Source organism: Erithacus rubecula (assembly GCF_903797595.1).
Source record: "Erithacus rubecula genome assembly, chromosome: 4".
In the NCBI taxonomy this organism is placed as follows: Eukaryota; Metazoa; Chordata; class Aves; order Passeriformes; family Muscicapidae; genus Erithacus; species Erithacus rubecula.
In genome coordinates, this window is record NC_136686.1 from 37,598,385 (window position 1) to 37,620,721 (window position 22,337).

The 22,337-nt window shown below is 37.7% G+C and overlaps 1 protein-coding gene across 4 annotated transcripts in view; it reads right to left on the minus strand.

Moving 5' to 3' along the window:
• Positions 1–1,608: 1,608 nt before the first annotated feature.
• The window catches only part of TBC1D30 (TBC1 domain family member 30), a 52,093-nt gene continuing 31,364 nt past the window's right edge, over positions 1,609–22,337 (minus strand). For 2 of the 4 annotated variants that reach the window (XM_079303931.1, XM_079303929.1), the window contains 10 exons: positions 21,710–21,835; positions 20,655–20,840; positions 17,278–17,446; positions 15,720–15,888; positions 13,231–13,336; positions 7,926–8,038; positions 7,614–7,753; positions 5,760–5,966; positions 5,504–5,560; positions 1,609–4,197 (listed from right to left, as the gene is read on the minus strand). In XM_079303931.1, the coding sequence (XP_079160057.1) occupies positions 3,416–4,197; positions 5,504–5,560; positions 5,760–5,966; positions 7,614–7,753; positions 7,926–8,038; positions 13,231–13,336; positions 15,720–15,888; positions 17,278–17,446; positions 20,655–20,840; positions 21,710–21,835 (2,055 nt within the window). In that variant the 3' untranslated portion in view covers positions 1,609–3,415. The remainder of the gene's footprint in view (positions 4,198–5,503; positions 5,561–5,759; positions 5,967–7,613; positions 7,754–7,925; positions 8,039–13,230; positions 13,337–15,719; positions 15,889–17,277; positions 17,447–20,654; positions 20,841–21,709; positions 21,836–22,337) is intronic. The other 2 variants (XM_079303928.1, XM_079303930.1) reach the window with 1 other exon arrangement.

The window sequence follows — 22,337 nt, forward strand, 5'->3', positions numbered from 1 at the left end:
CTGGATTCACCCCTCCCACCAAGGAGCACACCTTCCCAAGGATGCTGTTAACACAGAGATTTCAAAGGTGTCCGAGCAGCTTCTGGCTGCCTGAGAAACCAGTCAGCTCACCAGCCCCTGCTGACTAAGGGCACACAGCCTGAGGGTGCTTTTCTGGCACAACTGTGCCTCTCAAATCACTGGCTGGCCTCTATGACAACCCCCTGCCTTGAATGAATCTTTCGCCAATAAAAAGCAAATAAAACTGGAGCAAACAAAGCCTTGATAGGATATGGATGCATTTGGATGAGTTTTCTGTCTCTTCATACTTCAGTGGAGCTGGTGTCAGATGATACTGGCTCCCTGCCACTCAGCCAGATGCTACTACTGCCCATGGATGGGCACAAGGTAACTCCTTGCAAAGAAGGTCAAGGAAAACTACAGTACAGTGAAACTACTCACCTTATTTCTGTATTAAAAATTTCACATTATTTAAAATAGATGTGAACGTTCAATACCGATTTTAAGTTTTGAATTTTGAAAATGAGCTTTTACCTGAATTGGAAAACCAGTGCAAAGAGCTGCATTTTACTTTTGCATGAAATAATGTTTTGTTGCTTTTCCAGTGACCACTTCTGTTGTTTGGAATGGAGGTAGGATTTCACAAAATTTAATTTGCACTATAGCTGCGGTTGTGGATGAAATCAACTTTTGCAGAGAGCAATTCTGAAAAACTTATCTCTACCATCTGCTATTTTTACCCCCAAAGCATAGACAATTTCAAATAATCTCTGAATCGCTGTGGACCTGTTTCCACTTGCAGAACTGTAAGTGTCCACAAAATGTCCATCAAATGTGTGTCCTTTGAGAGCTTTCATTTGATGATGGTGAAACACATGCACAGAAGTAACAGTCAGCATGATCCTATTAAAAAATTTTTTAAAAAACCAAAAAAGACTCGAGGAATTTCCCCAGCAAACAGCAATTTGGTCACATGGAAGACAGCATTAGAACAAGAAGGCTCAAGGACAACCAAATGTTTATGGAGCAGACTCCCACCATCATACTTCCCAGCAGCCTCAGCGCTGCGATGCCACTCTTCCAAGCACAACTTGCTTCACTACTAGACCTCATTTGCTCAAAAGATTCTTTAGGGAAAAATAATGGGAAACTTCTCTGGAGTTCCCTGGTTCTCTGGACCTCATCCTAATGCTCTGTCTCAGTACTAAGCACTGAAGTTGCTTTTGCTGTGTGTTTCAACTGTATTTCAGATAGAGGGTGAATGTCCTTTGAGGTACAGAAATGTGCCTTTGGGGTAGCTACAATGACATCCTATTTTCTCAACAAGCAGTACTTTAAGAAAATTTCCTGCAGCAAGCATCATCAAACTAATGCACTGAGTAGCTACCTCAATCCTAACAGTCCAAGACCTGAGTGCACACTTGTAATTTATTATTCACTCTGGGTTTTCCTTTTTCTCTCAATTGCTGCCTGCGGAGATCAAAATGCTGAATCATTAGAATGTGTTGTTCCTTCCCCAGACCTATATCCATGCATAATTTACTGATTTCCCACTGCTTACTTCATAAAATGTTGAAAATTCATGCACATACTTGGACCATTTCAGCAGGTTTCACAGACTGACAGTCCTTTTATTTGTATGGGTTCAGCATACAGTCGCATGATACACTGAAGCTAAGAAAAACTGGGGATGATGATTCACAGGAGAATTTTTGAGAAGTCCATTTCTTCTAATTCAGTGCAAAAACAATTCACATACAGTCCATCATTCAGTGACTACATTCTACATTATTTTAAATTTACTTAGTGCTGTAAGTAATCATCAGTGACAATACTACTATAGCCTGGAAATAAGGCAGGGGCAAGATCTGATCTACATTTGTTTTATATTATAGTGTTCATACTTGTATATTATTTTAATCATACACTTATATGAAACAACAGCAGAACAAAACTGTTACCACAACAATGAACAGAGTATAATGTACAGCTTATAAGTTATGGTATATAGCAAAACTGATGTCACATACTATACGTTATGGAATACATTAATAGACTATATCAATTTGAAAATTTAACAAATAATTTTTAAAACCAAGTAAGATATTACATACAATGGTGCTGATTCATCATTACTGCAGTTTAAAATATTGGCTCTTTCATGCCACAGGAAACTTGGAATCAAGGTAATGAACCATTGTCAGTACATGGCATTTGACAGCTGCAATGATTTAAGAGCAACCTGAATTTCTTGGAGTTTGAGTACTTGATTTTGCAATCCTGAAGCTGAATGATCTCTGCTGTTTCTCTGCCTCTCTTATATATATATATATATTTATAAATACTTGTCTTACAGCATTTATCAGCTCTGGTTTTTGATTTAGAAATAAATACTCAGTTTATTTCACACCAAAGAGAAACCAAGACATGGAAGCCCAAAGGCACATCCCACTAATATAGTGGCTGATGTGTTGGCTTTTAATGGGAAGTGGCACTCTTAAGTATCTAATCACTCTATTTATAGAATTTAAACCCCTAAACTACTTTGGAACATTCATATATTTTACCTACTGCTAAGCTGGCAAATATTATTTAACTACAAGTCTAATCTAGATAATAGCTTTAAATCCATTGAAGCCAAGATGCATCAGAGTAATAATCATACAACTATACAAATAGTTGTACCTAATTCCTAATTTTACAGTGCTGCAACTCTCCAGCAGTAACATAAATGTATCTATGTACACATGTAACAGAGGAGAAAACTTGTGTTGTGGATGGACTTATATCTGCTTTTCTCATGCCCAATGTTTATGTTTATATTAAAAATAGTATCAGCAGAGAATTGCTGTGGGAAGAGAAGCACAAAATGCTGCTTGAGAACATGTGAAGCCAGATGTCACAAAGTGACATTTTTGATTGCTAGGGCTGCTTGTGCTTCTGTTAGTTGCAACTTCTCCAGCTACTCCCAGAGTATGATGATGAGGTCAGATGGGGAAACTGCTTAACAGTCACAAAAACTGTTACACCTGTCTGCTGCATTGGACAATTTGTCCTTCAAGCTCAGAAAGACAGGAGGCAGCCATGGAGGGCTGAGGGGTTAAAGGCAGCTGGTGATTGAATGTCTGAGTTAGACTTTAAGAAACAGTATGCCTCACATTGCAAATTAATATTTATTTTACACAGGACCATCAGAATTAACAAGAGGGTGCCAGAGTGCATCTTCACTAATCTATCCATAATACAGAAGTACAGTTTTCAAAGACACATATTTATATATCTGATAACCACTTTTGTCCCTGTTACTTAATTGCTATTAGAAATGCTTTGGGACACACATACACATGCACACTTTAAAAAAAAAAAGGCAATACAAATTCTTTTGTTGCTGTCAGAAATAGTATCAGGTAGCACATCATCGTTTCCTGGTCCCACTGTTGCCACTGGCAGATTTATTGAAACTTCTGCTCATTTGTGGGAAGTGTACAGTTGGTGTTCTTTCAGTGGGGCCATACAGCCCTAAATTCCTGGCTGTAGCTGATTTTCGAAGAGGCTTGACACTGGGAAAAGGATTGAAGACTTGTGGCTTTGTGCTCCCAGGCTGGGGTGATTTAGCCAGGTTTCCACTGTCTCTGGATGAAGTGGAAGACTCAGATAAACGTGGCTGGCTGGACTGATGGGATGTTGGCTCCACATCAGTTTGGGTATCTGAGGTGAGTTCCAGTGCCTCCAGTTTTAGCTGAACCACGGACACGTTTGTACTGCTGTCCGTAGAGTCTGGTTCAGATGACTGCTGGTCAGCTTTCTGAGTAGTCCTGTCATCCAAACCACCTCCTTCTCTTTCTCCAAAGTCAGAATGTTTGCAAGTCTCCTCCTTTGCACCAGGACTATTTGTTTTATAGCTCTCACTCTGCTCATCTATCAGTCCCACGGTATCCCCGTAGCCCAGCTGGCCTTTGGCCCTGGCAATGTTCTTCCGATGAACTCGTATATGAGTGCGCCACGGAGAGTTCAGTTTTGTTTTAAGATCTTCTTGGGGAATGGGAGACATCTTCCCTGGAGCATGGCTTGGGATGTGAATAACAGCATTTTTGAGAGACTTGTTATTCAATTTCATCTTCTTCCCTAAAAGGAGGTGGTTTATCACTGGGGAATGGTTTACCTGAGAAGGGAGGAGACTGGTAACTGGCCCCTTGTCTGAAAGAAAGCATTTAAAAGAAACACAGTATTGTTAAAGGACAAAGCAAATTAATGGTCTAAGGATCTACCACCAAATTTGACCTTTCTAGAGGTATGGCAATGGTTTGTAGGGCAGAGTGAATTTTATAAAAAAACAACCCAAACTTAAAAATCATCGCTGAATTTCCCTTATGTCTTAAGAGTTGAACACAAAGCAGCACCTTCTATATAAGGATTTTTTGCCCTCCCTCACTGCTTTGCACCTGTGGGTAAGTCCTGAGCCAAGAACACCATGAAAATAAATCATTAAGAAAATCTTAATTTTTTGAACTGCACTAAAACTGATAGTTTAACAATAGTGTTGGCTTCTGATACTTCCCCCTCCTTCATTTCTCTTCCAACAGCAAGAGGCAATTGAGTTTCCATATGAGGTCAGTCACATAAGCCTCTCCATGAGGCTTGCGTGACTGGAAAATGGAAAAATAATTAAAGTACTTTAATGCATAAAACCACACCTTATTAAGCCAGAGGAGTAGACTCAGAATTAGTGATTAGATGATAGTTTGATTAAATGACAAACCCAGCCCTGTATCATGATTAGTAAGATTAGAAAGATTTGTGTTTGGAAGGTAGCAATTGGCATCCTTGGAAATCAACATTTTACTGTTCGCACTGTTTCCACTGCCTACAGCCTTTGTTCAGTGCAAACACTTCACTAATTTTTTTTTTTAAATCCTTCTAAATCATGTAAATAAAAAATTGCAGCTCCATGTATTCCAATGCTCCTGCTAGCACAGGTGTAGAAAATCTAGAAGAGAAATAAAAATTCTCCACAGTGACCCATTTGCATGGTTCAATGATGAACTTAGATGACACGTAAGCAGGGAGGAATGAGTGTGGTGGGCTGTGTTCAGCTTGTACACCCTGTAAAACCTTCAGCTGTGCATCTCATGCCAACCCCAGCACTGCTGAGTCTGACAATTAGGGAGACAGACCCCATAACATGGGTTGTTAAATAAAGGACTGATGTCCAGCTCAGTCCTTACAACAGTATCATTATGGCTAGGGAAACTGCCAGCCACAATGGTATATCTAAGCCAGTTCCTTCAGCTGCATCATTTGCCATGCCCAGGTGAATTTAGAGGAGTTTGCATAATACAGAACAGCTAGGAATCTACCTGCCACATGATCTGAAGCATCCTCATCTTTGCATTCACTTTTTCCAGTGCATCAATATGTCAATTCCAAGAATGCCAAAGACTTTAAGTTTTTAATCAGAGAGATCAACACAATGCACCCAGATAGCAAAGCCACTTTTAAATACCATTGTTTAGTTGGTCCCTGGGACCTAAGAAAACCCCAGGGTCATCATCTTCAGATCCTGACAAAAGAAGAAAAAATATCACCTTCTTGTTTTCTGTTTCCAAGAAGTAGTGAAGTAGTACCCACTTTACTACCAATTCTATATATCCCATCAGTCTGTCTTATTTTGTCTATTTGGTTAAATGTAAAAGAATGTCATTTGCTGACAAAGTTAGTTTGTAATAAATCATGAAATGAAGCATGTTTTGATGTGTTACCTGCTCTGATATACACATGGTGAACCTGCTGTTGCTGCTTCTTCTTTATCCTGGAATATTGCTTTTTCAGTGCATTAATATCAGTGGTCATACGCTCCATCATCATGCTGTTAAAAGCAGTGTGATAGTCACTTCTGCAAGAGTCTATTGCTCCTGGACTCAATTCTGCAATGTTACTGGAACCAAGACTTTGCTCTTCATTCTGATCTGTAGAAGGATGGAATAAAGTAAAGGAGAGGAGTAAACTGGCATACTCAAGAAATGTACCTGTACTTCTGTAGATTATTTCCAAGGGAAGTTGGTGTCTGATTCCTATCATCTATTTAAATGTAGTTTTTAATTTAAAATTTATTATAATATGTATATTTAACTAAGCTGTGCTATTTACAATAAGAAATATTACAAACAGCACTACTGCTTAAGAATAGCAAGGGTTTGATGGGAGGTTAATGAGTACAAAAGTCAACTAACATGGCAGTGCAGTTACAAGCACAGTTCTTCAAATATCCAAAAAGTACATGAAGCCATCACTGAAGAAATTCAATAACAGATTATTAAAGATACTCGGTTGTCGTAGAGGCCAATACAAGTTATAAAATACATTACAGTCAAGCAGGCATGAGACTAAACAACTAACCTGGTGTTACCAGCAAGATGCAGCAACAGAGCACCACAGGGAGAAGGCTGCTAGTAGCAACAAAAGGGATAGGCATATAGCAGCTGAGGATCAGACAACTTGAGTGTGTCTCTAATCAACAGCTGCAGAACAACAGCACCAGGACCATTTATTTTCACAGCTGTCTCTGATGCACCAACCTGGCACTCCAGGGTCAGGGGGACAATTAATTTTCAAGGAATGTTTATTTGTCTTTGGCTTAGTTTGCAACAGCAGTTTGATGTTCTGACTATGTGCTAGTGTGAAGCAGCAGGTAGAGAGTCCCTCAGGAAGGGAAAAACAAAACACCACAGCAATCAAGAGGAAAATTGCAGCTTACAGGTCTCAGCAAAACCAAGACACAAGAATGATGAAGTGTGAACAGCAACTGCTACATCAGTCTGGGGTTATTTTGAGGGCAAGGTGGCGGGGAATTGGTGATAAATAAAAATGGCCTCTTCCAAGATACTGTGAAATCACTGTTAATCCAGTACCATTTTCATAAAGGCTGCTGCAAGTTAACAAATGTTCTTTGCTGTTATTGTATGGATCAGCATTTTGTACTGCTCATAGAGAATTTGCACTGGTGTTCATACAATTCTGTCAAGAAATTTTATTTCAGTGTGGAAGTATTTGAAAAATAGTGACATGTTTACAGAACACCCAAAACCATACCAATTTTTTAAAAAATGTGACTATATCAAAAACACACAACAATCTGAAGGTTTGGCCAAAAGGGCAGTGAAATCACCTGCAGAATTCGCTCACTGCTGACAGGTTTCAATATTAGCCATGCATATGTTTATAAAGACCAAGATCATTTAATAAAGGTACACCCTTCAGAAAATGCTGGCTACCTAACAGCTGTCTCAGAAATATGCATGGATTTAGGATGGACTTTTTTCACATATATTTATTTTTTTTGTGTGTGTGGGCACCACTATGGGGTTGTTTTGTTAACCATTACTGTAGCCAAATCCTTAACTCACACCATCATTTAGTGTACACCCCCAGCCTTCCAACCTGGCTTTGATGACATCTTCATGGAGCACAAAGCAAGTCATTTGGTATTGCTGTAACCTCCATGTGCATAGAAAACACACTTTCCATTGCAGCTTTCACAAACAGAGCTGCAGACAATTTCTGCCAGGTCATATAGATTTAACTGTGTTTTCCAAAATTTAAATAGTCACTTTTACCTTTCATCTGTTTTTGGTATTTTTGGAGCTCTGGTGCCAAAAACCCACTTAATGGTCCAAGACAACCAATTGCATTAGCAATTGAGTCTTCATCATCCAAGTCATTCTCTTCATCACTGTCTCTGGTTCTGCCCAACCTTCTGTCAAAAGAGAACATAAGAGAAGTAAGGAAGATACATTCTTAAATGTGAACATTACCAAGCATTTTTATCTTTTTTAGAAGCATGCAAGGGAGGATCCACCTGCCTTCTCACCATCTGCAGAGGATAAACCATAACTCTATACACCATAAGCAGTACATTTCAAACTTACCCTGAAAATGAAGCTGATTTTACTGCTGCAGGGAAAGGAGTAATATTGTATGTGTATTTCTCCCTTAATTCTGCTAGTTGTGGGAAAGGAAACTGAGCCATGGTGTAAACAGTCTAGGGGGAAAAAGAAAGGCAACTTTAAAAACTTTTGCTTTAATTAACAGTCTCTCAAAAGATTTTTCCATTAACACACTTTCACAGTCTTGCAGGATTAAAGGCTGCACATTCTTCCACATTCAAATGCTATAAGAAAATGGCCTAGTTTTATGATTCAGTTTCCTGTAAGAAAAATAAAGACTATCTCACTAGAAAACTACATAGTTGAGTTAAAAAAAAGGAAGTGATAACATGAGCTGTAGGATCCTTTACAACTCCTATACTCATTTGATAATTATTGTTAACCCCTTCTTGCCAGCACACTGGAAATCCTCCTCCAACTATGATTTCACTTACATTAATGCATCCTTTAGGATTTGGGGATCTTTCTGGAAGACCTAAGTTTTTGCTCAAGTATTCAACAAAGTATTAGCACTAGCATAGATAGGAAGGCACTAGATAGCACTAGATAGATCCTCATTGATATGGACTGGTAGCTGATTCATTTTTTTACCTGAGAAGCTCAAGAGATTGTCTGAAAGAAATCATGCCAGTACAAAAATCATGGCTAAAGAGGAAGGATCCAACATTATCCAAGTTTTCTTCCCTCAGTTTCAACCAACTCAGCTTGGTTTTGAGGCTAAAGGTGGGGTTTGGTGGGGTAAAGATAGTTGTTTTTCTAAAAGAAGGTCATAAAAATGCTAATAGATTTTCTTTATGTTAATATTCAGAGTTTTAAAAGATACATAGTTGCAAATGCATTTCCTTCCAGCATTATTTTTGCTGTAAGTCACCAGCCAACCTGGTGTAAAGATACATCATATTCATTGCAACATCACTGCTGATTTGTTCTTACATACTTCAGTTGCCTTTTTTTCTTTGATTTTGTTCACTATTCAGAACTTTCAAATATCTGCCAAATAATTCATTTGGAGTCTCAATGTCAGAGTAAAAAAATAAAACCAAAATATAATTTCCTATAGTTTCTCTGAAATATTAAAGCCTTTCCACATCCTAAAAACTGAGTATCTTTTGAAAGACAGTAACATACAATTTTCTCATTAGCTATGACAGTAAATCTTCACTTACATATTTTTTCCTGTGCTATTAAGTCAGTGGCATTTTCATCAGAAGGCAAATGACCTCATTTAAGATGAAAGGAAATTCTGAACAGCTTCTACATAATCCATTCTTGAACCATGCCTTTTTCATGCTAAATACACTAAGGATAATTGCAAACATGAATTCAGTACTAGATATTTCCTGACATAAGGAAGAAAAAAGGTTTTGTTAATGGCAATGATGTAAGGACTGAGGAGCAGGAAGGACACCCCTGTCTGAATCAGAGACAGGGCAATAGTGCACCTCAACAGGCTTCTGTGTGAGAATGCTTTTACAGTTCAAGCCATGCACAGACTCTAAGGAAAGGACAATGCCTTCAAAAACCCAGAGTATGAACTGAAGTTTTGCTACTCCATTAAACTACAATGCTACTGTGAAAGAAAAACATTTTCTAGGGCCTGAACAGTGATTTCCCACCAGTCTACCAGACAAAGGAATTTTATGATCTGGAGAAAGACCTACCTCCAGCCCAACACGTCTGCCTGCTTGTTTGATCTCTACCATACTTTCCTGTTAGGGTTGGTTTTTTTTTTCACCATATGTTTCAACTCTCTCCAGAGGTTTGTCTGGAATTTACTTCTACTTTTTATGTTAATGTCCTTCTCAGGTAACTTGTTCCATATGCTAGTTACCCTTTAAGTGAAACAGTCGACTCCAATTCCTCCATTTACTCTTTGCGCCTACTGTTTCAGATTATACTTTTAGCTTTTGCCTGTCTCCAGTCTGTGTCTCTTCCACATCTAGAATTTCTTTCCTAAGTATACATATTTCTATCTTAACTATTGTTATCAGACTATAATTGCAGGCCTTGCATACCACTTGGCTAAGAGATCCACAAAACAAATTTTATGCCAGTGCAAGTTCCACAGGAAATTAAAAAAAAATACTGTCAACCAACACCTCTGATATCCTCCCAGAGACAATTCAGTCAAAGCATTCTTCTGGTTTTTACACATCCTTGGATGCTATTTGGTTAATTCTGGGGAACTGTCCCAGGGGGAAATAGCCTACACACAAAAGCATGATGCAGCCAAACTTAGTATCTTATTTAAGTAAGGGACAGATCCTGGGAACAAGAAAACAGACAAGGACAAAATCCCTCTATTCTCACCTTAAATCATTTGACAATCCTTTGCCTTACTCTAAAAATGCAAAGCTGTCTACAGCCTCAGCAGAACACCATATGGGAGATGATGGACTGTGGCTTCCAAACAGGGTAAGCCATTTTGCAGACAATTTATCAAACACACTTATCTCCATAGCTGCCTCTCACTGGCTTAAGGCTCTTCTTTCTTTTCACTTTGAGTAAGAAAACAAAGCAAAAAGCAAAAACAAACCCAAAAGAAAACAGACAAAATGCTACTCAAGTAGAAAGCTAACAGTGAATACCATCAAATCAGGGTAACTGCCTAGGGGGATTGTCCAAAATGCCATAGTACCACAGAAGGACTAATCCCTGTTCCCCTCAGTTCTAGTAAAGACAAAGGGATGCCTCTCCTCCAGCTGGCTTTTCATCTCCTCTGTGCTGCAATGTTTCTGGGTGTCCAAACTGAATTAGTATAGCTGCTTATCAAAATGCTCACTTTCTGACAAGGCATGAAAGCACAGACCAAGTTTAGCACACTCTGTTTAGAATATCTGCAGACACCTGATGTACAGCCTTCTGTCTCCATTTTGGAATCAATATATACCCAGTCAAGAATCTGATGTGTAGAGCACTTACCCTTTATTCACCCAAACTGTTCAATCTGAAAAAAGAAGAAACTGTAGGCTGGCTTGCTCCTCCAATGCCTCTACACTCTTCTCAGTAAAACTTAAAAATTAAGAACTTTTGCCACACAAGAGCCAAATTGCAAAAGCTTTAAGGCCCCCATACTAACTATAGGTACTGCCTGCCTATATGGGAGGGATAAACTGCAGCAACTATACATGCTGGTGGAGAGAATGAGGACATGAGTCCCCTGCTCTACTTGAGACATCTGCTCTGTCAACACTTCCCTTGAAGGATCAGTTGTACCTCCCCCCTCTAACTCCCAAAAGAAACAAGGCTCTTGGAGAACAATTTGTTTTCCAATGGTTGAGAAGTGCCTGTTACTCTGGCTTAAGTGAGCCTGGACAAGTAGTTTAGATGCAAATATAAGTGTTATGCAATTCTAAAAAGAAGTGAGATGATTGCCACCAGCGAGCTCTACTGAAATGTGTAGGAAAGGCAGAGTGGGACATTAATCCTTTCTCCACAGTAGGATATAATCCTTGAGCCATCTTTTAAAAAGTATTAGATGAAAATTCATCATTCTGATTTTTATTAGAGGAAAAGAAAAAAAATTTGAAAACAAAGCATCTCTGGATGACTTCTCTGAAAAAGCTTAAAGCAATTTAAAAACCTGCATATTCAAGCAGTCTGTATCTTTTCATTAATGCAATGGTTCGTATTATTTTTTTTCTCCAACCAGATACATGTTAGCACTTACATGCCCTGATGGTAAACTCTTGTAGCTCTTTATTCTTTCCACTTAGGGTAAAGAGTGGAGACCTCAGAGATGGCTACATTGCCAGTGCCTGCCTTTGACTTCAAGAAAGCTATGCAAACTATATTGTGGTTTCTTCAACTGAGAGGACACAGAACTTAAACCTGCCACATTCTCCACATCAGTGGCACTGTCATCCTACCTTAACACTCTTGTTAGTGCCACAAAATACATACGAACACTATGAACACTATGTATTGTGCCAAATTCTCATTTGTTGCTGAAGCATAAAAAATTGCTAATTTGCTAGTATTTGTAATTGCAAGAGTAAAAGAAAAAATAATCCTTCCAGCCCTTCAACTAGTAAGTTACCCATGCCTTCTTTTCTACTACACACAGCAGCAAAGAAAGATTCCACAGAGTCACAAAAGATGACCTCAGCTTTCCCAAAATTATTCTTATTCACAAATGCCACATCTTGATTTTGTACCACACTGGAGACCAGGAACTGAAACACAATGAGAAGATGTCAGCTTGTGCTGCCCTCCTTACACATCCTCACTATCTGAAGTATATTGTGAGGAACCTGAACACATTTTAAAAAAAGATGTGAGTATCTTTGACCAGCTGCATTTCCATTTTTGAAGCAAAACAAAGCCACAACATTCACTTCTCCCATTCCTAGAGCTTCCTCATCAGACAAAATAACAATGACCAATATAATAAAACTGAAAATAGTGTATTTTAACATAGTCTTCCAACAATAGGTAATGGAAGTCACCTGCTAACAACTGTTATTAAACTTATGTAGCTGATTTTTTTCCTTCCTCTAAGTCAAGTACAAAGTTTCAGGTGAATTATGCTCTCTGTACTTGCACCCATTTAATCACTGTGCTCTAACTCATCAAAAGGAAGGTTACAGAACTGTAGAACAAAGTCCTTATAAAGCATCTAAATAGACAACACCTTAAAAATATCACAAGAATAAGTGTAACTAAAAAAATTAATTGTATCTGCTATACTAAAGGCCCTTTCCTTTCCCAGAACAATGTGGGTCTTTGTGCTCATACAATGGCATATGCTTTAAGAATTCAGGCTCTGCAATTATCTACAAATGCCTTTGTTTACAGTACACTGCTCACTGTTCATGGTGGGTTGCTTTTTTTTAAATCATGAAGGACTTTTTATACACTTCTCACTTCATAACCTCTTATTTCCTACAGTGTCTGCAGAATGAAAATGTAATAAAAAACTGACGAAAACATGAAAATAAGGCAAAAGAAAACCCAAAAAATGGTGACTACTAAAAGATTCTACTCACTTGAGTAAATCAAATTGAGCATTATATCACAAAAGACTCTAAGCTGACATTATAAAATCAATTTTTATTAAATGAAGCCTAGTGGTTCTCTACATTTAATATATAAGATAAGATTCTAGCTCTAACTGCATGTCATCTCTTGTTTCATTGACATGCTAGCTCAACCCAGTTATCTGAAACTTTTATTCTTGGGACAATTTAGGTTTCTGCAGTATCTGAATAAAAATGCCATTTGTTAGAAATCAAGACATGAAGAAATCAAACAGATAACACAAAAAGATTATTGGACAATTACTCACCTGCATAAGTTCATTGCTGTCAATCAGACTGTCTTCAAGCATCTCCTGGGTCAGCTTGCCCATAGTACTGTAAAACTCATCTGCTGTTTCACAACACTCAATCTGCCTACATCAAAATACATGTTTTTATTTTACATATGATTCTACATGTTCAAAACAAATCACAAAATATGCATTTCTATTAGAGAGCTTAACTTTTATTTGCAATTCTGCCTAGACTTCCAAATAATAAAACTGCACACAACATTGGGAAAGCTGCAGCAGTAAAAAGACATACTGCCTACAGCTTCCTGTCCAGACTCCTCATGATAACAGATTCATGCATCTCCAAACAGGCTATTCCCTCTGCCCCTTCCACTTCTACAGCACAAGAATCAATAAATTTTGCCTCTTACTAGTACAAGGGAGTTCTCTCATCAGCTCAAAATGGGAGCATAAAGACTTCTTGACTGCCTCATCACTCATTCCTCACCAAGCACCAATGGCCAAAAAAACAGAGTGTTTAGAGGAAGACAAATATAAGTGATATGCTTTTGTGAGTTGGTGTTCTACATACATTATGGTCAGCTGCTAAACATCTCTCCTGTAAAGTGAAAAATTTGTTTTACTTTTATCTCAAGGAAGTGCATTGATGGCTACATATTGTAGCCTCTCCTCCAAAACACAGAAGCTGGAATGATGAAAAAAAAATACACTGCCTTTTTTCCTCAGCAATAGAAACAGCAGCTTCCCTTGATCTTCGGCATCTGTGCATTAACAACCATTGAGCTATGAAACTCCTATGAAATCTTAACATAATTTGGGTAAAACAATGATTATCACAAACTTATGGCTTACCTGCCCTGATACCTTCAGTCTCTCATGATCTCCTCATACTGCTTTCTCCATGGCACCTATATTTAACTTCCCCCTTCCTTTAGCCTCCCTCAAAATAGAACTATGATTGAGCCACACACATTTTAAAAATGCACTTCTCACCCTATTTTCATTTCAAGAAGGAAGCTTGAGAAGCACAAAGATCATGAGAACTACAAACACAATTTCAGGCCCCACCTCTTTAAACCCCTCTGTTCTAGTGCTAATGTTGGACAAAGAAACAAAAACATCCCAATCTTCTCCCAGCATAAGCAATGCCCAATATTTTACCAGACCTTCTCCCATTCCCCACAAACAACAGTTATAAGATGTGCAGTGTGATCAGCTTGTTCTCTTAGACATATTCTTATATATTTCTTGATTCTGCCCTTTTCAATTTTTAAAAATATGTTTAATTTTTATTTAAGTTTTATGGTAAAATCTTCAAAGTAGTAACTTCCTTTTCATTGTGATATGAGTTGTAACATTCACAACTACAGCTTTTAAGTGCACAGTGATCCACTGGAAGAATGTTTCATCTAAGACACTCTGTGACTACATACAGCTCAATCCTAATGCAAATGATTAATGCAAGTTTCATTAATGAACTGAATATAAAAAAGCTCTCAGGAAATTATTATTCTAATTATTATTCTTCAGATTAAATCTTAAACGTACTAAACAAATCCTCGTACAATGCTACCGGCCTGCAGTGCTAATTTATTCAGAAAGAAAAAAGGAAATGAAACCTCCAAGGACATAACTGAACATAAATCCCAGTGGTTCAATTCCAGAGAAAAAAGGAAGATGAGTTTTAATAGGCATACAAGAAAAAATCGTTGCAGCTGCTGATGCCAGCTGAAAAATGTTTCCAGCTGAACTAACATCTGCTTGACCTGTCAGAGCTCACACCTCCCACTGAAGCCAGTGACAAAACTCATTTCTCTGGGAGCACTGTAAACTCTTTGGAACTCAAATATTTGCTTTGACAACAGAGGAGTTTAAAGAACTAACCATCTCTTCTGGTCTGGCCATATGGTGAGTTTACAAGGCTATAAAGAACTGTAATAGAACCTTGGCTCAAATGTGCTTAAAAGCAGAGAATTTCAGGAAAATTAATCTTTGGGCTTTACGAAAAAAGACTCGAGTACCACAGGGTCATCCCCTTAGTAACACTCAATTCTTGTACTGGGAAAAGCCAGTGGGCTCAAATGCTTAAGTCTCTCTAAGTGAAACTAAGGGAATCAACATCCTCACTTTCAGGTATCCAGCTAAATTTGGTCATCCTCAAATCTCTGTGTGCGTCTTTACACAGAGTATTTACTAATTCTTTCAGAGGCTTATGTTCAGGAAAGTCCAACATTTTAGCACAGCACAAAGACAATATGAACAGACAACTGTAACAACTGGAGACATTTTCTGCAAAAAAGGGTCAATTAATTATCATACCCATTCTGACATGATGTCAGAACCATGTATTTTTAAGAAACATAAAGTTCCTTTTTGCAGCTTTTTCAAAACAATCATTCTCCTGAAAGATTGTGTCTTGTTTAGAATCAAGAACATCTTAAGGAAAACAAAAGTTAAACATGGCTCATACTGAAAAGAAAAATCAGATTAAAATGACCACTTACTCTCCTAGCTTTGCCCAGATAGCCAAAGCTACTCTCAGTATAATTTCAGAGCCTTCAAAGAATATTGAATCCCAGATCTTCAGAACTGTATGGTTAGGCAGACAGGTGGCAAACAGTGTTAGAAACCACTGCATTGTGAAGACATTTGTAAGTGGGGGTTCATAGCCTCCTGGAGTTAAAAAAAAAAAAAAAAAAAAAAAAAAAACAAGCAAAGAACAAGTTATTTGATGTAACTGCAACTTACTATTATTTTACAAGGAGTACAAACTGCTTAATAAAATCTACCAGACATTCCAGTGTCTCTGTTATTGCTCAAAACTTAACCTGCAGCTGTCCAAAGATAAGCTGAGAAGAACAATGGAAAAATTATATAGTCACCTTCTGTTCTGCTGCACTGCAAAAATTAAGCAGCACATTTGGCTTTGGACTATAACCCCTGGAATACATCCCCACACATATTTTTCCTTATATCAGAAAGATTGTTTATCCTTCCCCAAAGCCACATAAAATAAAAACTTCTATCAAAATAAAAAGAAACAAAAACAAAACCACCAACTACCCCACAAAATGCTGCATTGTTTCACCAACTGATTGCATAAGGCTTTATCTGCATGGTGATAAGGTGAAGGTGACTGTCTCTGTAAAGTCATATCTATTATTTTAATATCCTGGTGTACTTGCTAAGTTTCAAACAAAATGTAGCATTCCAGCCTGAAAATCTAAAGTTTTACTTTTTTGTTATTCCCAAAGAACACTTTGTGCATCCCAGTAGCAACTGATGCACTGAAGGCCATGACTAGAGAGGCCAGCCTGTGAAAACACCTTCAAACAGCAAATATTTCCTTGATACCATTTCTTTGTTTTTTAGAGTTTGGGCATAGACACATGGAACATAGTAGCAGATCTTTTCTGGAACTCAGTGCACACTTAGCTTCTCAACTGAAAAAGAAACAAAACAACCAAAAAAAACCACCTCCTACCCTCTCCAGAACATTGCCAAATAAATAGAATGCTATGCCACAAAAAAAAAAAAAAAAGAAATTCACAGTGCAAAACCAGTTTTCAGGTAGCAACCCAAAATGTACTTCTGAGTTTTGCACCTGTGTGTGTGTAAGGATCCAGGTGAAGAAATACTAACCAGCCCCCCCCGGCTCTCACATTGTAACTCTTCCTAGAATACCTATATGAGCCTGCAACTCCATGGACCAGTAGGAGGATACCTATCTTGAGCTAAGGCAAGAAATTACCTTTCCAAGGTAGCCCTTGTACTAAGCTGTGTGTTAGTGTTGTCACTACATGCTTTGTATATTCTTGTCAACCCAATTCTGTTTGCAGTTAATGGTGGGAGCAAATTATTCCATTTGTTTTTTCCTGGAAATGCCACCTATTTATGTTAATCTTATCAATAATGGAAACCATCATATTTCATCTTAACAATTTAAAATACATATTCTAAGCAATAAACTCATGTAAACCCTTAAAACACTGTATTTTTAAATCAGTGCTCAGATGAAATAACAGCAAGACAGAGTTTAACAGTGTTTTCTGTTGAACATACCTCCACTTTCTCTGTTAGCAGCTCTTTGCAGGGTGTCTAAGTGCTGGGACAGTTCAGGAAGTTTCATTCGTAAAAGATCTCGGAAAACAGCCATATCAACAGATAGTGCACGGAGATTATTGACAAAGTAGCTATCAGGAAGCACCTTATCAATTAGGTAAATCATGATCTGTGGGCAAAATGAAAGACTATCATGTGGGACTTGCAGTCCAATTATTTTCTAGGTATAACAGAAAAATAAAATTTCTCTCTTCACTAAACAGTGAATTGGAGCCAGTGGCAACACATGCTTATGGCACCTCCAGTTATATGGGGAGAAAATATCACTTTGAGCATCTTCAGGTACCCTAGGCATCCAAAAGTATTCAAGATGCAAAGGCCTCTTGAAACTGCCCAGAATTTATGAACCTTGAAATTACTGAAATCCATGACTGAAATCAATGCCACAGTTCTGATGTTGGAACTGTTTATGAGATTGTTCACTGCTAGAGAGTCTCACTATCCCTTCTCTGGTTAACGCCACAACTAGAAGACTAATCTTGCAAATCCCCTACTTTCCCTCTCCAAAATCCAAGGTACTGTTCTTTAAAAAGAGATTCTCCATACATTTTACTGTGATGTGTTACCATGTGCTGCACTCCATCTTGTCACTTTAAAAGGTGCTAAATTAAGCAGCATGAGACATTTTAAGCAGACATCTGTTTCAAGTGAGGTAGCTCGACTACATGGATGGTAATGGATTAAAGGATACTGTCAAACTTTTGGGAATGAACAAATGCAACAAAAAATATGCAGAAGCTAATGTTTATCACAGCCTAACAGAAGACACTGACCTTCACTTCAGGATCTTTTACAATCTCTATGGTCCTCTATCAACCACATGCAGAGAGCCTGCACACAGTCATCCCATCTGCATCTCATCTCCATTTCTCTCATATGAGCATCCTTATCCTTTCATAAAGACCTTAATTCTCAAGAAAAGCATTGCGCCTTTATATACAGGAGACTATCCTCATTCCAATCCCTCTTTTTTCATAAGATGCCCACAGAAATAACTTCTCAGACACAGGCCTACCAAGAGCACCATTGGACATAGTCCTGCTGCTTTCTTTTCTTTCCCAGCTGCTTGTGACCACATACTGTCATTTGTCCTTGGAATATTTTTTCAGCAATAGCAGTCTTATGCTCCATGTTTTAAAGCATGTGGATCAGGGGCCAACACAGGCAAATCAACAGCTTCTACATGACAGCCTCGTATTTTGTCAGATGCATTACTTAACCTTTGCTGAATAGTGGGTCACCTCACTATCTTGTAAAAATATGCTTTATTTTGTTCAGATATATTTCAACCAATGGAAGAGTAATTCAATATAGCAACATTAACTTACAACTATGGTATTTGTGTTGTCATTAATTCATTATGACATAAGATATAAACCCCCATGTAAAAGACACCCTTCTATAAATAAAGGCCTTTGTTCCCTTCCCACTGAGTAGTATTACCTCACTGATGTCTGATACATAAGAGCACAGAGAAGAACAGAAATCTTTCCCAACACTAAAGTTCATTCTGTTTCACCAACAAGTGAATTGCTTGAGAAGACTTTTTTTAAAAAGCACTTCATGTATTTACAAGTTCACAATAGATGCTTTCTTTGTAACACATCTCTATATATTAATTTTTATTATTTGATTCTGTAGCACTTCCACACAATAACATGCAAGAAATTTATTTTTGAGTTTCAGTATCTATGAGACTTTTACAGTTTCTACACATGTGAGTTGGGATTTTCTCACTTACCATAATTTCTAGGCTAACTTTGAGGCAATTCCAGGGATTTAACTTAATGCTTACCTTAACTAGTGAACATTAAAGGATCACTGGCTGAGTATTCTCTGAAGCTACCATGTTGAGTCCTGTGCTGTTAAAGCCCCTTGGCATCAGTAATACCTGTTGTTTCCTAGCCCCTGGGAGATGTTCCCAGACACAGAACTTTTGCTTATAATGTCCTCTCCAGACATGGGACTTGACTGGCAAGATCTGAGAATGCTCTTGCTCCCTTAACTCCCAGACTCTACAATAACCCAATACAATCCCAATACAGGCTCTACAAAAACCTCTACCCCACAACTACAGTCCTGAGGGCACCTTTACAGGCTTCTGTAGCTGTTCACTCATTGCTTGCTTTGGGTGGCAGTAACTACAACAAAACCATCACATGCTAATATCAAATTCTTATTTCCTCCCACCCACCCTGTTCCTTTTTCTGCCCTTCCCCTCTTCCTTCTATCTTCTGGGAAAATTCCAACCCTGCAAAGCACACACACTATAAAGCTTGGAAAAGAAAAGACTTTATTTTCCATTCTTATTTTTGCTAGGTAAGACCAGTTTTGGTGCAAACAGCCTTCAGTGCTTTACCTCCCTGGGGCAGTCTGGCTCCATTCCATTGTTTCCTCCATACAGGGAGTCTGACACAACTCATAATAACAGAGAACACATAAGGATGCATACAGTTCTTATTGTCAACTTGGACTTCTTAAACCTTGGGCAATTGTATTTCCTATGCTACCACGTTGTGTTTGGAAACCTTTTGGACAGTGTAAGATCAAAATAAAATGTGATAAATTACAGTTAAAAATACTGAGGCAGTTGTCTAAAATGAAGGATTAAATACCAGCTAGCTAGACTCTCCTGCCACAAGCTTTATATTTTAGGAGTTCTGAGTGAATTAAAATATTTACCATATTTAAATAATTGTGTACGACAATACAAACAGCTCAATATCTGAAGAGTCACAGCCATCTTTTACTAATTAGGTCCCAACTGACACATATGAGCAAGTTTATTTAAGGAAATTGCACAAGATCTTGCCAAACCTTAAACCAGGTCCTGTAGTGAACTGCATTTCCATTTTCCAACATATTATAAATTTCATTAAGCTTTCATTTATTTACAATAAAAACCATCTAAGAAAACAAAACACTGTAAGACTACTGTAGTCCAAAAATTAGCTTCAAAGTGACTTACTTTTGTTTTGAATATTTTGTGGTTTTGCTTTGAAATGTAGTCAATTTATTAACTGCTCACATGGAGCTGCCACCTAAGATGCTGATAATGAAATTTTAATATTTCACCTACCTATGGTGTTTGCAAGCAGATTTTGGATTATGGGATAAGATAACCTACAATAAGTAGCAGTGGTCCCATTTATTATTTTCAAAAAAAAAAAAAAAATTTCACTGATATAAATCAGCTAACTCTTTTGAGTCCTGCTCTTTTAGGCTGTCTCAAAAATGTAAACATTGGTTTATTCTAAAGTCCTAAAGTTAGTATAACTAAAAGCAATCTTCAACGCTGAAAAAAAAATTTCACTCACTTTCAGGGCATCCCCTTCATTGCCCTCCATTACTTCCAGAATAAGTGCAGCTAGTATGTTAAATCCTTGACAGTAGCCAACAGATTTATTCCACCTGGCATAAGCCAGCAAAACACGTTTTAGTACCACTCGATCCTGCTCTGCCTCCTGACCACAGTAAGAACTGCAGCCCGTTCGGTGAAGGTCCTTTAAAGGAAAAAGAAATAAAAATAAAAATTATAAGACAAGCAGAGAAAAGATATGTATTTTTTGTCCCCCATTAGTTCTCTTGCCTGTCCCAGTTTTCCTTCCTTCCACCCTCCCAATACATACTCCCAAAGTTGATGATGTTTCTTTTTTAATCTGTCAAACCTCTAGCTTACCAAAAAGAAATAGTTTCTGCAAGCTCTTAAGTAAACAAGTCTCCTAAAAGATGTTCATAAGGGCATTGCCACAGAAGATACTGACAGATCTCTGGGTTTCAAACAGGCAAGACATAACAGCTGCTTAACTGAACAAAAAAGAGCAACTGTTTTTATAAAAGAACTAGTAGATAACATACAAGCCAGAAACTGTGTCCTTGAAATTTAAGTGATTTATAAATAAAAGGCAAAATGTACAAAATGTCTGACTGCTTGAAATATTAAACATTAATCAGCTGAGAAATACAAATAGACAAATGTGTTTCACTCCTGTAAAACAACTGAAAAAATACTCATTTTCTTTATTTTAAAACATGCTTTTACTCCCAGAAAACATTTGTATTTATTTACAGAAAAGGAAAAATCTCACTCATGTTCCTTTGTCTTCATTAAACTCCAGTACTTTCTCAAAATGAAAAAATAAAAGTAACAATGAAGGAGAAAACCCACTGAAATAGCATTTTTTCCCAGCTAACACACTAACCAGACTTGTGCAAAAGGACCAGAGCAGGCAGAAAATAAAAAACTTTGGAGGGCCAAAGGGAATTAGGATACAATTTTTTAGCAAAGAATTCAGAGATGAAAATAAATCCAAATCCAAATGTCAACTTTTCATTAAAAAATTAGAAAAGAAATTACAAATTAGCTGGATACCTTTACTATCTGGATGCCCATAGAGTCATCATCAGGATTACTTCTTTCATTGAATGTGAAACGCATGGTTTTGTCCCAGTCAATGGCTATACTGTGTAAGTATTGATCAGCCAGGGTCAACCAAACCTAGAAATACATATGGCAAAATTAATTATTTCTCTGATAAAATATAAAGTTTTGATATATATTGTTTGATGAATCTTATTAGCTTCACCCATATGTAATCTGCTGTTAAGACTTGAAATATGCAGAAGAGGATTTCAGCTACAACAATTTTTACACAATTAAAATAACATCTTGCTCCCTAAAACAGAAAGGAAGGAAATGGTCAGCATTAAGTATCCAGATCTGTGGACTGCTCACAAAGATACAAGTCAGTTGTAAGTGAATTCACAGGGGCCCTCTAAGATGGAAACACAAAGGAAGGACCCTCTGTCAGTTCAGACCTTCTATCCTCATAACCAACAAAGAGTTTTATAAAAGAATAACACTGTTGCTGGCTTCCCTCAAATTCAACCATGGATACATCTCCTGGAAATTCCCAAAAGAAATCTAGCAGTGCTGGTACTTCTCTTTATCAGAAGTCTCTTCTGATGACTTTGCAGAACAAATAGCATCTAGTATTCAC